The sequence below is a fragment of the Nelumbo nucifera genome, chromosome 5, assembly GCF_055504915.1.
Source record: "Nelumbo nucifera cultivar China Antique chromosome 5, China Antique-T2T, whole genome shotgun sequence".
Taxonomy (NCBI): domain Eukaryota; kingdom Viridiplantae; phylum Streptophyta; class Magnoliopsida; order Proteales; family Nelumbonaceae; genus Nelumbo; species Nelumbo nucifera.
Window position 1 is genome coordinate 42,358,593 of NC_142653.1, and position 16,252 is coordinate 42,374,844.

At 38.9% G+C, this 16,252-nt stretch overlaps 1 protein-coding gene across 5 annotated transcripts in view; it reads right to left on the minus strand.

Annotated features, from left to right (window-relative positions):
• Positions 1 to 618: 618 nt before the first annotated feature.
• LOC104587053 (CBS domain-containing protein CBSCBSPB3-like) overlaps positions 619 to 16,252 on the minus strand; it is a 38,615-nt gene continuing 22,981 nt past the window's right edge. Inside the window, exons 8-14 of one of the 5 annotated variants that reach the window (XM_088886994.1) lie at positions 12,722 to 12,827; positions 12,594 to 12,652; positions 9,669 to 9,778; positions 9,447 to 9,574; positions 9,268 to 9,341; positions 9,076 to 9,165; positions 619 to 1,221 (exon numbers count right to left, since the gene is read on the minus strand). In XM_088886994.1, coding sequence (XP_088743120.1) covers positions 1,042 to 1,221; positions 9,076 to 9,165; positions 9,268 to 9,341; positions 9,447 to 9,574; positions 9,669 to 9,778; positions 12,594 to 12,652; positions 12,722 to 12,827 — 747 coding nt within the window. In that variant the 3' untranslated portion in view covers positions 619 to 1,041. Of the gene's footprint in view, positions 1,222 to 5,454; positions 7,048 to 9,075; positions 9,166 to 9,267; positions 9,348 to 9,446; positions 9,578 to 9,668; positions 9,779 to 12,593; positions 12,653 to 12,721; positions 12,828 to 16,252 lie in introns of those variants that run through there. The other 4 variants (XM_019195961.2, XM_010244493.3, XM_088886996.1 and 1 more) reach the window with 4 other exon arrangements.

A 16,252-nucleotide genomic window follows, 5' to 3' on the forward strand; every position in this document is an offset into this window, starting at 1 on the left:
CCCATGCATTTGTACTAGTACAAATAAAATTACACTGCAACCGAACACAGCTCAGCCCAGAGTAAGGTAGGGCACCAGGTAGGGTGTAAATTGCCATCCCGGCACACCGAGAAAGGTAGACCTGTTAGGCTGTTAGCCCACGCATGACATACAGTTTTATCGTCAACAAACGTACTCATCAGAATTGTTGGATCCTGGAGCAGAATGGGATTGTGGTTGTCCTTAACACGTCAACCTAGTTTCAAATCCCAATTGGCATATCCAACCATACAGCGACAGATAATGAAACCCAATCCATTGGCATCCCATCCCATGGACCAAATGGCCAAACCTCTTTTGATTGTGATTGCACTATGGTCCCCTGGGGCTGAGGTAACCCGGAATAAATTCATGGCTGTGTCCCATTAAAATCAAAATTGGAAGATCAAAATTCTACCATCTTCTGTTTCCAGTTTACCACCCCAATTTAAACAGCCTCAGGGTTCTATAGTAACAAAAGCAACATCTGGCTATTTTGCAACTTCTAGTAAATGGGTTCAGAAGAATCGTAGCACTTGACTGGAAGAAGATAGAAAGGAAGGAGGAGAATCAATTGCCAACAGCTAACTAGTAAATGGGTTCAGAACACTGAAATTCTCATGCCCATAATATTGCCATATCATTTTGCATAATCTGCAGACAGTTATCAACCAACAGTATCATTTCTTTTGATTTCTCTGTTGCATGCAATATGCATAACCAGGTTACATTATTAAAACATTGATAATAAATTTCCAAGTCTCGTCTCCCAAGCCCCCAGAAGCCTAGCTTCTCTTCTTTCCCAGTATTATTATCGAACATCTCCACCTATCTTGGTTGTTGCCACTGAGAAACAGAGACTACCAGTGTACTTCTCAAGTTTTTCTAAGCTATTAGAGGAACATCTTCAGGAAGGCCTTTGGTTTAGATGTTCAATTTCTATACTTGTACATGTTAAAATTGGAGTGATCTCTCATTCTTTTCTTGTACGTTAAGGAAAAGTGGAGAACAAGATTGACAGCATCACAAATTAGAGCGTTTGAGGTAAACCAGAACGCTGATTCCTGCCAGTACAGCTACACCTGCCACAAGCCCTGACTGAAAAGATAACAAACCAGGTTTCTGAACAGTGGTTGTAGCCAATGCTGATGATGACTCCATTGTGTTCTTTCTTGCATCATCGTTGATATGCAACCTTAGGACCTGAAATGGAATATAAGCACCTCATTATAGAAAAATAATGAATATCCAAATCCAAGAACCCAAGGTAGAAAACCAACAAATATTCAAATCTCCATGAACAACTACCGGTTGTAGTTGAAGCCTATGGAAAGCATGCATGGATCCCAGACTTTACAATGATCCATGCTGTACAAAGTACAATTATAGGTTCTGATACCGGTGTCAGGTGTTAGTACATGTCTAAGAATTGAATATTTTGATCCCAACATTTTTACCACTAGAAGGGAGTATCTGGAACCCAAATCTTGTCCAAAGTGTCCGAAGTGCAGACATGGGTACTTTGGGGTAAATAGAAGGATACAGCCAAGATTGCTGCTGTACACCCACAATCCACATAGATTCACACTGAATATTTATGACAAAGACACATGGATTGTGCTCTCCTGATAATCTAAATGTTATATTGCACTTAGCAGAATTAGGCAAAGACAATGATAATAATATGGTGGGTCTTGAAAAAAGAAAGGGGTTCAAAACATATATATACCTAATTAAGGATATGTATGAGGGGGCAAACATCAATATTAGAACATCAGTGGTACAAACTTCAAATTTTCTAGTTACAATAGGAATTGACTAATATGTGTGAATAAACCCTAGTTGTTTCTAGGTCAAAGTAGAGAAGAAGAAAGAAGAAAGAAAAGAGAAAGAAGAAGGAGAGGAGAAGAGTGTTCGGCCAGACTAGAAGAGAGGATGTTCAAAAGTCACTCTCCTAACCGACCCACTTGATTTTTTATTCATGAAAAACTTGAGTTACAAGAAAGACAATTTTATCCCTCATAGAAGATGGGACACATAACTTAAACTCAGATACAATAGAGATTTCACTTTCAATAAGATACACCAGAATGACCAAAATACCCCTGACTCGAGTATTCTAACACTCCCCCTCAAGCTGGAGAGTATATATCATATAGTCCCAGCTTGTTACAAATGTAATCTATTCTTCCCCGAGACAATCCTTTTGTGAAGATATCTGCCCATTGATTTCTCGAACTCACATGAGATGTAGTTATTACCCCACTTGTCACTTTCTCTCTCACAAAGTGACAATCCACCTCAATATGTTTAGTTCTTTCATGGAAGACAGGATTGGATGAGATGTGAACAGCAGCTTGGTTATCACAGTATAGTTTCATGGGTTTGTCAATTGAGAAACCCATCTCCTGTAGTAGGTTCTTCAGCCATACTAGTTCACATGTGGTATGGACCATAGCCCTGTACTCTGCTTCCGCACTACTTCTTGCCACCACTGTTTGCTTCTTGCTCTTCCAAGTTACAAGATTGCCACTTAGGAAGGTACAATACCCTGTGGTTGACCTCCTGTCTGATATAGAGCCAGCCCAATCAGCATCTGTGTACCCTACTATCTCAAGAGGTCCTCCTTTTTGGTATAACAAACCACAACTTGGAGCACCCTTTAGGTACCTAACAATTCTCAGAACAGCTTCCCAGTGTGGAACTCGGGGATGTTGCATAAACTGACTCACCACACTCGCAGCAAATGATATATCTGGTCGGGTAATGGTCAGGTATTTCAACTTTCCCACCAACCTTCTGTATCTTCCAGGATCATCAAACTTTTCACCTGCATCCACACTTAACTTGGCATTGAGTTCCATAGGAGTCTCTGCTGGTTTAACACCTAACAACCATGTTTCTTCAAGTAGATCAAGAGCATATTTCCTCTGACATAGGTTGATCCCCTGTTTTGACCTCACAACTTCTATTCCTAAGAAATACTTTAGCTTCCCCAGATCTTTCGTATTGAAGTGGTCCTGTAAGAATTTTTTCAACCTGACAATTCCATTGCTGTCACTTCCAGTTATGACAATATCATCCACATACACGACTAGCAAGATTTTTCCATTTTTTGAGTTATAGCAAAACATGGAATGATCAACCTGACACTGTTTCATCCCAAAGGCCTTCACCACTTCACTGAACCTGCCGAACCATGCACGAGGAGATTGTTTCAGTCCATAGATTGCCTTTTTGAGCCTGCGCACCTTACCAGCCTCCCCCTGAGCAACAAACCCTGGTGGTTTCTCCATATACACCTCCTCAACAAGATCACCATGTAGGAAGGCATTTTTAATGTCAAGTTGTAGGAGAGGCCAATCATACATAGTAGCCAATGAGATCAACACCCGAACTGAACCAATTTTAGCCACAAGAGAGAATGTCTCCATATAGTCTACACCATATAACTGAGAATAGCCCTTGGCCACTAATCGTGCCTTCAATCGTTCCACGCTGCCATCAGGAAGATGCTTCACTATATAGACCCATTTACACCCAACAGTGTACTTACCAGGAGGAAGGGTGGTGAGTTCCCACGTATGATTATGTTGTAAAGCAGAGAGTTCTTCTTCCATGGCTTGCCGCCACCCTGGAGAGGCAAGGGCTTCCTGTACAGTCTTGGGAATGGGAACCGATGAGACTAATGATATAAACTTACAATGAGAAGCAGAAAGGTGAGCAGTGGAAACATAGTCTGAAATGGGATGAGAAGTACAAGTACGTTTACCTTCCGCAAAGGAATAGGGAGATGAAGATCTGAGGGAGAAGGAGCACTAGCAGGATCTGTCGGCGGGTGCTGAAGTGGAGGAGCCGAAGCACTTCTGCGAGTATACACTTGAGTAATTGGCGGCCTCTCTGTAGTAACTGGCATATGATGTGCATCTGCAGTAGGAGTGGGAGCTACGAGAAGGGGGTCCACAACCGAAACAAGAAGAGGAACCACAGAGGGAGAAGAAGAGACCCCGACATTGGAGAAAAAAGGAACCGACTCAAAGAAGGTGACATCAGGGCACACAAACGACTTATGAAACTTAGGGTTATAACACTTGTACCCTTTCTGAGTCCTTGAGTAGCCAGGAAAAATACACTTCGTAGCCCGAGCATCTAGCTTGTCTACTCCAGGCCCCAAGTGTTGAACAAACAAACACAGCCAAAGACTCTTGGGTGAGAGGAAAGGGAGACAAAGTGGGGAACAACACGAAGAAAGGGGATTGACTTCCAAGAATTGACATGGGCATCCGATTTATTAAAAAACAGGATGTAAAAACAGCATCACTCCAAAAGTGCTTTGGGACATGCATATTGATCATCAAGGACCGAGCAGTTTCAAGAAGATGTCTATTTTTCTGTTCAGCTACACCGTTTTGTTGCGGGGTGTAGGCACAAGAAGTTTGATGAATTATTCCATGATGTTCTAGGTATTGCTGAAATGATGAGGAGATGTATTCTTTGGCATTATCGGAGCGAAGTATTTTCATATGAACACCAAACTGAGTGCGTATTTCAGCATGAAATTTCTGAAAAATAGAGAACAATTCACTACGGTCTTTCATAAGATAGATCCATGTCATCATTGAAAAGTCATCAACAAAGATTACAAAATACTTAAACCCATTGTGTGACACCACTTTAACTGGACCCCATACATCAGAATGAACTAAAGCAAAAGGACTTGAGACACGACTATCAGTTCTTGGACTAAATGAGACTCGATGATGTTTTCCCAACTGACATGACTCACAATCTAATGATGAAAGATGACTCAAGGAAGGAACTAGCAGCTTCAAAGTCTTGAGAGAGGGATGGCCAAGTCTGCAGTGCCATTGGAGAGGAATAAGAGATGACTGAAAAGCCACTGGAGAGCCTCCACCAATCTTCGTCCCCGTCTTGAGATCCTGAAACACACAAGAAGAAGGATAGAAGGTTACAGAACAATTAAGGGACTTGGTTAATCTACTAACAGACATAAGGTTAAAAGGGAACTTAGGAACATATAAAACAAATGCTAAAGACAATGAGGAGAGATCAACATTACCAACACCACAAATAGGAGATGTAGAACCATTAGCAAGTGTAACTGTCTGAGATGTGGAGGTGTGAGAAAGGGAAGAAAATACATTAAGAGTCCCAGACATATGGTTTGAGGCGCCAGAATCAATGATCCAAGGTGAGGCTTTGGAAGCTAAACAAGTCATACCTGAATGGGCAAGTGTAGTTGTGTTTTGCTGAAATGTTTGAAGGAACTGCTCATATATTGCCCGTGGTACACTCACCATTTCCTACCCGGAAGCACAAGTGGGTGTGGAGGGGGTTGGTGTAGTTTGCTGGCTTTCAGTAATTGTGCTACTACTCTTAGATGTAACATGGTTAGCCCAAGTGTTGGGTGGACCACGCAAATCATAGCAAAAATTAACTGTGTGCCCCTCTAAGCCACAATGTGTACATTTTCTCTGAGCATTACCCCTTCCTTTTCCACGGCCTCCCCCTGACTCATGGCCTCCAGTCCGGCCACTGGCCCGGTTAAACATGTGTCCACCACGGTTGCTTGGAGGACCACTGCTGCCACCACCACTTCTACTTCCACGACTACTTCCTTTAGTCACTACCAAACCAGATCTATCAGAGAAGGAAGAATGTTCCACTGGCTCAATGGATGTCCTCTTAAGACGGGCAAAAACTTCTTCAAGTGAGGGGAGAGCTGATCCCCCCAATATCTGTGCTCTAACAGGCTCATACTCAGCCTTCAAGCCCACAAGAAACCTAGTCACATCAAGTTGTTCACGTTACTGTTGTTGGATTTGGACATCTGATGTTAGAGGGTGATACACATTTAGCTCATTGCGGATGTTTCTCAAGCTTGCATAATACTCTTCTAAGCTTTGACTTCCTTACTTCAAATTGAAGTACTCTTGGTATAACTGATATACCCTAGTTGTGTTGTCTTGTCCAGAGTACAACTTTTTAGCATGATCCCAGATCTCTTTGGCTATATCTAGGAACATGAAGTTCACACTAATCTTTGGTTCCATGCTGTTCCAAAGCCATGTCATTATCTGTGCATCATCTTGTTCCCAATCACCCAGGAGAATCAGAGGAAGGTTTCTCCTCCCTCACATGTTTTACTTTCCTCTTGGCCTTCAAGAACACCTCCACAGATTTTGCCCATGGTACATAGTTCTCACCATTCAACTTGATGGATGTCATTTGAACACTTAGATAATCTGAAGAGAGCATGATGCATGTTTTGTTGTCATTCCCAACTACAATTGAAGCCATCTCAATTATGTCTCCTCTGAATATACACCACAATCTCACACTTGTCACAAGACTTATCTCACTTACAATACCACCAACCCACTATCTTCAACTGCACATTACACACTACTCTCTAAAGCTGAAATCATTCAGTCAACACATCAAACACTTGGACTGCACACTGCAAGACCATTTACCACCAACACACCACTACTGAAATTACTCAGTCATTTCATCGAACACTTGTTTTGCATACTGCAGAACTGATTACACACAAGGTCTAGGGGTTCACTTTTAAGCATTTAAAAACATAGATATGTCAGCAACCACAACACAATCAACACCATACCACTGTTGTCGTGGACATCAGCAGTCTACCACTCTTCTTTCAGCACACATGTGAGCAAGAAAACACAAAAAAAACATGACTGATATGTGTATCAGTTTCACCCAGCACCACAACAACTAACTTTCGAAGCACACAAAAAAAACAGCATTCACAGTCCATTTCTGAACACACGACAGCAGTGTCCATACCTGTATACGACCAGCCCTCTTTGTACACTGAATAGAGGGTCTAGTATACCACTTCAACGACCACCACAGCACCGGCCAGAGGCATTCTCACCTCCAGGCCCTCAAAACGACAACTCCTTTTCAGCCCTTTATCGAGTCTTCAATCAGATCAGCTGTAGGATGATGAAACCTACTGTGAAGCTGGCGGCGAACCTAGGAAGAAGACAGCAGCAAGAAAACGAACACCAGACCTTAATGCTCTGATACCATGTGAATAAACCCTAGTTGTTTCTAGGTCAAAGTAGAGAAGAAGAAAGAAGAAAGAAAAGAGAAAGAAGAAGGAGAGGAGAAGAGTGTTCGGTCAGACTAGAAGAGAGGATGTTCAAAAGTCACTCTCCTAGCCGACCCACTTGACTTTTTTTCATAAAAAACTTGAGTTACAAGAAAGACAATTTTGTCCCTCATAGAAGATGGAACACATAACTTAAACTCAAATACAATAGACATTTCACTTTCAATAAGATACACCAGAATGACCAAAATACCCCTGACTTGAGCATTCTAACAATATGTATGATCTATTTTTTATCAAAAAATATGTATGATCTATTTTTGATCAAAAAAACATGTATGATCTATTTGCACTGATCATACATGAATTGACTAAACATATTCAGGAGGAAGTTCCATGATGCATGTTGTTTGTGGAGGACATTGTTTTAATTGATGAAATTAATGAAGGATTAAAAGCAAAATTAAGCTTATGGACAAATGCCTTAGAAATAGGTTTTAAAATAAGTAGGACTAAAACAGAGCATATGTCATGTAAATTTAGTACTAATAAGAGCGAAAATCAGGATATACTTCGGATTGGAGACCAAGAGATAACTCAATGCAACCATTTTTTGTACCTTTGTTCAATAATTCATAATAAGGGAGAGATAGAGGATGTCACCTAAAGAATTAGAGTAGGATGTGCAAAACAGAGGGGTGCATCTGGATTTTTTTGTGATGGGCGAAGACTGCTTAGACTAAAAAGAAAATTCTATGAAACAGTTGTATGGCCACCAGCTATGTCATATGGAGCAAAGTGTTGGGCAGTCAAGAAACAACATGTCCGGAAAATGAGTGTGGGAGAAATGCGAATGCTAAGATGGATGAGCAGAAAAACTAGAGACATCCTTAGGAACCTAAGAGTAGCCCCAATAGGTGATAAAATGAGAGAAAGTAGACTAAGATGGTTTGGTCACATGCATGGAAGACCATCGACAGCACCAACTAGAAGAAGTGATTACAAATTGAAGGGGCTAGAAGGGCTACAAGTAGACCAAAAAGGACATAGGTAAGAAATGACTAAACACTAATAATTTAGTGGTGGATATGGTTTTAAATAGACCAGATTGGCAAAACAGGATTCATGTAGCCGACCCCATATAGTTGGGATAAGGCATGGATGACAATGATGATCTAAAATATGAAAATTTAACTTACACTCTGAAAGCTGTAAGAAATTTTCTAGGAGATGATATCGGAGCTCTAAAAGTTCATAGTGATTGATTCAATGTATTAGAGGGCAAATGTGTGAGACAAGGAGATAGTACCTTCATCTCATTTTTTCCAAGGAAACATGTATATACACATGGATGGTCAAACAGGATTCATGTAGCTGACCCCATATATTAATGAAATTCTTTACCTCTCTCTCAAAAAAAAAAATGTAGCTGACCCATATAGTTGGGATAAAGGTTTGGATCTATATATAAAGGAAGAACATAGATTTTGGTTTATCCATTATATAAATAAATTATTTAAAATATACAGAAGAGGCCTAAGATGTGCCTTTTGTGTAGTACATATTATAAAGAAATCAAGTGCAGCCAACATTAATTCTATAGAACCATGGAGACTGTGGATTTAAAGTCTAAGGAAATTATGGAGAAAAGGAAAATAGACTCTAAATTCTATTCCTATAAACTTCAGGAAAGAAACCCTTAGCTTTAAATGAAATTAAGTAATTTACAAGTCTATAACAAAATTTTATAGTAAATTTCATATAACCGTCCATGTGATAAAACCCTATTTTAATTAATGATTAAAATGCTATCTTTAAACTTTGAGCATTTTCTTTGGGCCTCATGAACTTCACAAGGCGTTAGAAATCAATTGATTGAAAGATAGTCTAAGTTTGGAAAAGAATAGTTTAATTTTCTAACATTTTCCAGCACAAGCAAAATTAATTACCTTCAACCCTATTGATCTGGCATGGCTCACGGCTCCAATGAGATCACTGTCAGTTGAAAGGAGAACCTTGTCGCCTTCATCATCTTCATACTATAAAAGGCAAATGAAATGACCAATCTAAAATGTTACAACATGTAGAAGCCAAGGGGAAAAAGAAAAACACTATTACATACACATACACTGAAGACTCACCAAGAGCTCTGGGTGTTCACCATTTTCAGTCCCTATCCTCTGTACAATGGCAGAAACAAGCTCATCCAATTTTTCTGTACCTAAAGAAAATCAAGTGGAACTTGTTAACCTGACTAACAGTAACAAAGCTGGCAGGTTGTTAGTTCTCACATTGATACCACATCAGATCCCACGCTCACCAGAATTAAATCTATGAATATGACCCTTTGTATCCTCCAATTTAAAGGCAAAAGTATTCCCAAGACCAAGAGATGGATAGTATTTTCCAGGATCTCCACCTTCGGATGCCATTAGTGCAGAAAGTTCACTGCTAGAAAGTGAGCAGCAGAATTAGTGATGAAATATTACCACTGAGTTACCATGACACAACATATGAAAAAACAAGGCAGGAAAAATAATACCTCTGGGTGTCATACTCATCATCTGGTGGCTCAAGGGTAAGTGCAGAATCCCAGAACTTATGCATCATTGTGCTTGCCATGTCATTGACAGCTCCAGAGCTCCCCTCAACCTTGAAAATCAATCAGAAACTTAGTAACTGATTTTTCAGAAGTATGAGATCCATACCATTTTTTTCTTTTGATAAATAACTGGATGACTTTCATTAATAGAAAATATCAAACTGCTCACCAAAGAGAGAACAGGCCAAGAGTACAAGGTATTTCTCCAAAAATGGATCTTAAAACAAAACAGAAGAAATCAGCTTTTAGCCTTTTACAGATTATAGCCCAGCCCTAGGGCAACCCCATTCTAGGGACCCATTTGAATGAGATTTTCTTTTCCAATCCCAGCTCTAGCAAACGAATCTGCCAACATATTAACACTCCTAGGGACCCGTTTGAATGAGATTTTCAAGTAGGTAATGAGCCTATCTCACCAATGGTCTAATCTCCCATGAGGTTTGATCCATACCATTCCCCCAGTGTGAAATGGAATTTAGCATCTTTCTCTTTTGTTATTCTCTTTTTGTGCACTCAAATTATATGAAGAACAAATTTATTGTATTGAACCAACAAAGTACATTGGAACCCATGCATAACAATAAATTGTACTCTGAAGAACAAGAGATATCAGTTAGCCATGTGTTTTCTAGATACAAAAAGTGTTTCAGAAAGACCATGCCAAAATACATGGTATTAATCCGGAATTTTCCCTAAAAGTTTCTCATCTTAAACAAAAAAAAAATGCAAAAATATTTGAATATGCATAGGATTCACTTAACTGTAGGCCCTAACGGGTTGCTTTTTTAAGGGAAAGGATGCTACAAGAGGCAGTATAACATTCTGTTAGAATTCAGGTCTGCCTTAGAGTTCTTCCTGTCTGAGATCAGTTATGTAGAAGAAGAAAGGTGAAAGAGAGAGAGAAAGAGAGAAGAGAGAATTCTGGTTTGAACTGAAAGAGTCAACATGACTTCTTCCAGTCGGCCAGGAAGTATTTATATTATTAAAACATAACTGAAAAGACCTATGTGCCCTTACTTAAGTTAAGAGCACTTGTTCCAACACAACATTACAGATCAGCAACATTAATCTAGGTATAAAGACAGAAATACCCCTACGCTAACACATTCCATGAATAAATATCCATAATTCCTAATGCTAATTGTTCAATCCAAATTTATTTAAGGCTCGGTTTGAAAAGAGTACAAATACAAATATATAGAACCCAAAACCTTATATTTTGTATATATTTATACTGTATGTATTTGCATTTATACGCTTTCTAAATACGTATAGTCCAAACCTTGGATACGTACAATACGTGAAACCTTGGAAATATTGTATCCAAGGTTTTGGACAGTATATATTTGTATTTTACTCTTCTCAAATTGAGTCAGTGACTTAAAATCAATATGCAACTTGATTCTTTACACCCCCCAGCCCACCCCCCCCCCCCCCCGAAAAAAAAGAAAAAATCTGCAACTTGATTTGTCCATCTATAAACATCATGCTCCATCTCAACTTTGGAAATCACCCAAAAAAACATGAAGAAAACCCCACAAGGAATCAATGATTTTCTGTAAGCTCAACCATTTTGATTCCAATTTCTGGAATCAAATTCGGATCCAGTGCCAACACAAAGTCCCAACACAGTCCTGACGTACAGAATCTTTACAGATGCAATGACTGTTTGGACTGTGTGTTGGAATCATATCGAGACTCTCTAGAATCATCATCTATATAACCACAACACATGTAATAATTTGTAGGAGTGGTAGATCATGTTATGGGGTATAGGAGAAAGAAGAATGAGAAAAAAAAAAGTAGAAAGAAGGTGCCATTAGGGTCTGTCTGATGTAACAACTAAAGCCAGTGTTTGGCAAGTTTTTACGGTGTAGTCAATGAGAAGATACACTAAGCCTTTTAGTGTCTTGTATGTAAAGACCAAGACAGTTTGGTAAGCCATATGCTCTACCAAGCTGTTAAAAACAGCTGGTAAGACTATTTTTAGCATGGAAAGACCAAAAGCTTCATTTGATGCTTTCTGATTTTTGGTATTTCAAAAAACTATATGCTACTCTTCTGAAGAGCCTGCCATCCATGAATAAACCTCCATCAGTCTCTTCACACTCAAAGCATATTTGAAATCAGAAAAACATCTCTTTCACTCTCTATGCTTTAACAATTGTGCTATTCAAAATAATTATTACTTTATCAGGCTGTTCAGAACAATTATGTAAATTTTCAATAAACCAAGAACTGTAGCATATGAATAAAACTTTAACGGTAAAACCTGAACATGATTATCAAAACAAAAAAAATCTGAACATAGAAATCTGTGACATTCCATGCATGAACTTGCTTCTAGTAGTGAAATGTTTAGTATTTGCGAAAGTTTAAAAGAAAAAAAAAATCCAAATAGAATGGCCTCTAGTTCACCTACTGGAGTTGAGAAAAAACCTCCCTAAATCAAGTCGAACCAAATTTTCCAACAATTTGTGTTCACATTTTCATAGCCACTGTTCTCTGTACTTTTTTTGTTTCAACAAAATTCTTTTGCCATAAAAAAAAAAGTCTCGATTTGAAAACAGTGTCATTTATCTGGACCTCCCACTTATATCTCATAAGAGAACCTGTGTATTTGCATTAATTGAAGTCTCTAAAGATGAACACAAGGAGTCATGAAAGAAAGAGGGATTCAGAAAACTTTAGAAAAAATTTACGAACCTTTGAAACATGCATTAGACCAGATTATTCTCACCCCTGTTCAAGGAATTCCATCTTTGAAAAGACATCTAGGAAAGGATACTAGATACTATTACAGATCTTGATCTCACAAAGTCCATAGCTATGAAACATACTACATCAGAAGAAATGACTCTTTACCATGGAAATTGCTGCATGAGTTATCTGCAGGACGTCCAGGCAAGCAGCAATACATCCATCTGCATAGAAACTGAAATCAAAATTTGATTATATGTAATTCCTTACTAATCCAGGAAATTCTAGCTTACCTTTATCGAGAACAGGAAGATGTAGAAACTTCCCATCATGCATCATATGCAATGCATCAAGGATTGTTGTCTCTAGTGTTGCACAGTCGGGGGCCACTGTCATAATCTTCGAACGAAACAATAAATAAGATCAAGATATCCTAGTTGAGGAAACCTTCATTTTTGAAAAACAACTATGGTCTTGAATTGTAAACATGCAATATTGTTTGTAGGGGTGAAGGTACTTAAGCAAACAGAAATATATCTAACAGATAACCTAAACAGTGAGATTGCATAAATAAAATACAGGTATAACATGTAAGCATTAGCATCCAATCACAGTCAAGAGGAGCATGATAAATTCACAAGTAAAAAACATTAAACAACACAATTTAGATATTCTCATTAATGACGAATACTGCTAATAAAATGGTAATTACTCAATGCTGCCCTTGTTATTTGGGGTTTTTGGGAGGAGTGGATTGGATGTGGTCCTAATTTTCAGAATTTGAGCATTAAGTGACTGCTTTCAGATACAAGCCCTTTTACTCATGCTTGTCAGCACAAGGTTTTTACCATGACACCAAGCAATGGCTTCTAATGGCAGATAGTGCTACAGTGAAATGTAATTATGTAATTTATTAATAAAATAATCCAGAAACCAGTACATCCCCCATATGATATATAGAAAGTTAAGCATTCAATTCATTGATAAAGTGGTTAAGAAAGCTGGTTCTGTAAATGAACCATGTAAGTGATTTAGTATAAAACAAAATGAAGCTAAACCTTCAACTTGAACCATTTCATAAGCACTGTTTATTCTTAATATAGACTATAGAAAATGTTTACAAACAATCCTCTTCTTTTCAATAGAAGTGTTTACAAATAATCATTAACAGTATATGATCTGCAAACTCTACCTTACCTTCTTGAAAACTACTTATAAAAATCCCCAAAAGATCTGAAATTCAACTCAAGGGAAAATATTTCACTTGATAGTCACATTCCTTCTTCTGGCAGACTTCAGTTGACTGCCCTGCCAAGTCCTGATTGGTTCAGTGGAGGAGCTAAGTCGCAAACTGGACAAATTTAGTATTGTTTCTTAAAATTACCCAGACTGAAATGAAATAGACTTCCAAATATGAGGCAAGAAGCCCAATTTCTAACGCTGCAACTTTTTTCCAATAGGAAGTTTATAAGTTGTCCCCAACCAGGTATGGTTAGCAAGGATTTATTAAGTAGATTAAAAAGTTCATATGTTGTAAACATGCATGCAGTTTGTGGGTAATAAACATACCAAATGTGTGTTTATGCCCTTGCCTTACTGTGTCCATAAATTCATAGAAAAAAATAGAATCATTTAGTCCAACATAATAATTGTTTTTTGATATACAACAAAAATTCCATAATGCGAGTCATATGAGGGAACTGTAGCCCCAAAAATAGAATAAGAGAAACTACCAAACAGGATACAAATACAACACTAAATTTCAAAAACCAAAACGTGATGACACCAACAGCACCCAATATCCAATGAACCAGAATAAGAATCCTATCCTTTGGTCGCATAATAGAAAAAACTAAATTATTAATCTCAGATTCCTTGGTTGCATAGGGGCTATTGCTTGGTTTAATGGTAAAACTTGGGATGACAGGCATAAGAATGCAGGTTCAAGTACAAGTACAACCACTTTGTGCAAAAAAAAGGCCAAATGTTATGTCTGCATCCAGTTCACCCCTCCCAAGATCCCAGATTGTTGAGAACAACATTGGGTAATGGCCTAAGAAGGAAAAACGGCTTACAAGTGTCACAATATGGGCGGCATAATACAAACATTGAATAAGCACTCTTCACACCATTAAACTACTGTAAAGAACATTGATGTGGGCCCCACAGCTGTGGTCCCACTCCGTCCGTAGGGTAGAATGTATCTAGTCACAGCTGTGGTCAATTTGTTATTCTGTTATTCCTAGTTGCTATTTATTTTTCAGTTTTATATTGTTTGTTATGTGTTAGCAGTTATGATGTAAACACCAAGGGCAGATATGTCCTTTCATGTAACTAGCATAACATATATATATTAAATTAAAGTGGCGGCGGCAGAATATTGACATTCTGTTCTTCTCCTCAAAATCTGCGTTCTACTGCTCTCTCACCACTCTTTCTTCTACTTCTTCTTCACTTTCTCTTCTCATCGAATCTGAAACTTCTTAGTGATCAAGACTGATAGCAGTCTTGAACACCTACATAGTATCAGAGCCAAGTTAGGGTTTCTCATGTGAGCCTAATACCAGCCGACCACATGAGAATCTCCTAGGACTGGAAGCTGAAAAGGAGGAGTTCGCAGACTGATTCTTGGAGATCGCCAGAGGTGCTAGCAGCTATTGGAAACTTGCTAGGGTTGCAGAGTGGTGGTGGTCAGGAAGGATCAGAGAAGACTAGGGTTCGGGTAACCCTAGAAGGCAGCGAACAATTTTTCCTTGTAAGTTGTTTACTTTCTAAGAGAAGTTCTATCAGAGAAGATAGGTTGGACCTATCTGGAGGGGAAGGCCGAACCATTCTAGGTTTTTCTCTCTTCGATTCACTAGGGTTTTACAGCAAACCCTGGACCGAACTGTCTCAACTGTGTTTCTCTCTACTCTAGGGTTTGAAAGTGATCTTGCGGCAAGCCCTAGTGTTTGACTGAACCCTGTGATCTACCTAGAGCTACCCTTAAGTTTATTGGTAGGTCTAATCAGATTCTAGGGTTTCTTATTAACCCTACTGCAAGCCTATCTATACAGTTCTGTTTGGGTTGTGCAACTGAATTGCTTACTTAAGGACTGATTAAACCCTACTGCAAGCATATCACATTTTTTTTAAGTTGTTCTCAGAGTCCTAGGGGGTTAGAGCTCTACGGACAGCTACTGCTGTGTTGGCTAGTTGGTTTCAGATCAGAACTATCTCAGTTTTGTGCACATACACTGAGAATACAGATCAAGCCTATACTGTTTTGATTGAGATTGGTAGTTCAAGTGCTGTTTTGAGACTTGACAGAAATGGAGTTTAAAAATCAGGCAGAAGGCAGCCTTGGGAACATCAGTTATGGTAATGTTTCTGAGATGGGTGGTCAGATTACAACCGTAAAGTTTGATGGATCAAACTATTTGGAATGGGCCCAATCAGCCATGATGGCTATTGATGGAAGAGGTAAATTAAGGTACCTCTTGGGAGACATGAAAGAACCTCCCAAGGGAGACCCGACATATACCAAGTGGATGCAAGAAAACTACTTGGTTATGACATGGCTGTGTAATTCTATGCAGCCTCATATTAGCCGGAATTATTTGTGGGCAAAGATAGTTAAGGAGATATGGGATGTTATGAAAGAAACTTATTCCCAACCCCTTAATGTTGCCAGAGCATATGAATTGAAATGTGAAGTGAAGAATCTTAGACAAGGAGAGAGACCGGTTTCAGTATATTTCTCTACCTTGCAGTCCCTGTGGCGTGAGATTGATCACTTAGAGACTCTTGAGTGGGAGAGTCCTAGAGATGCACAGATATATAGA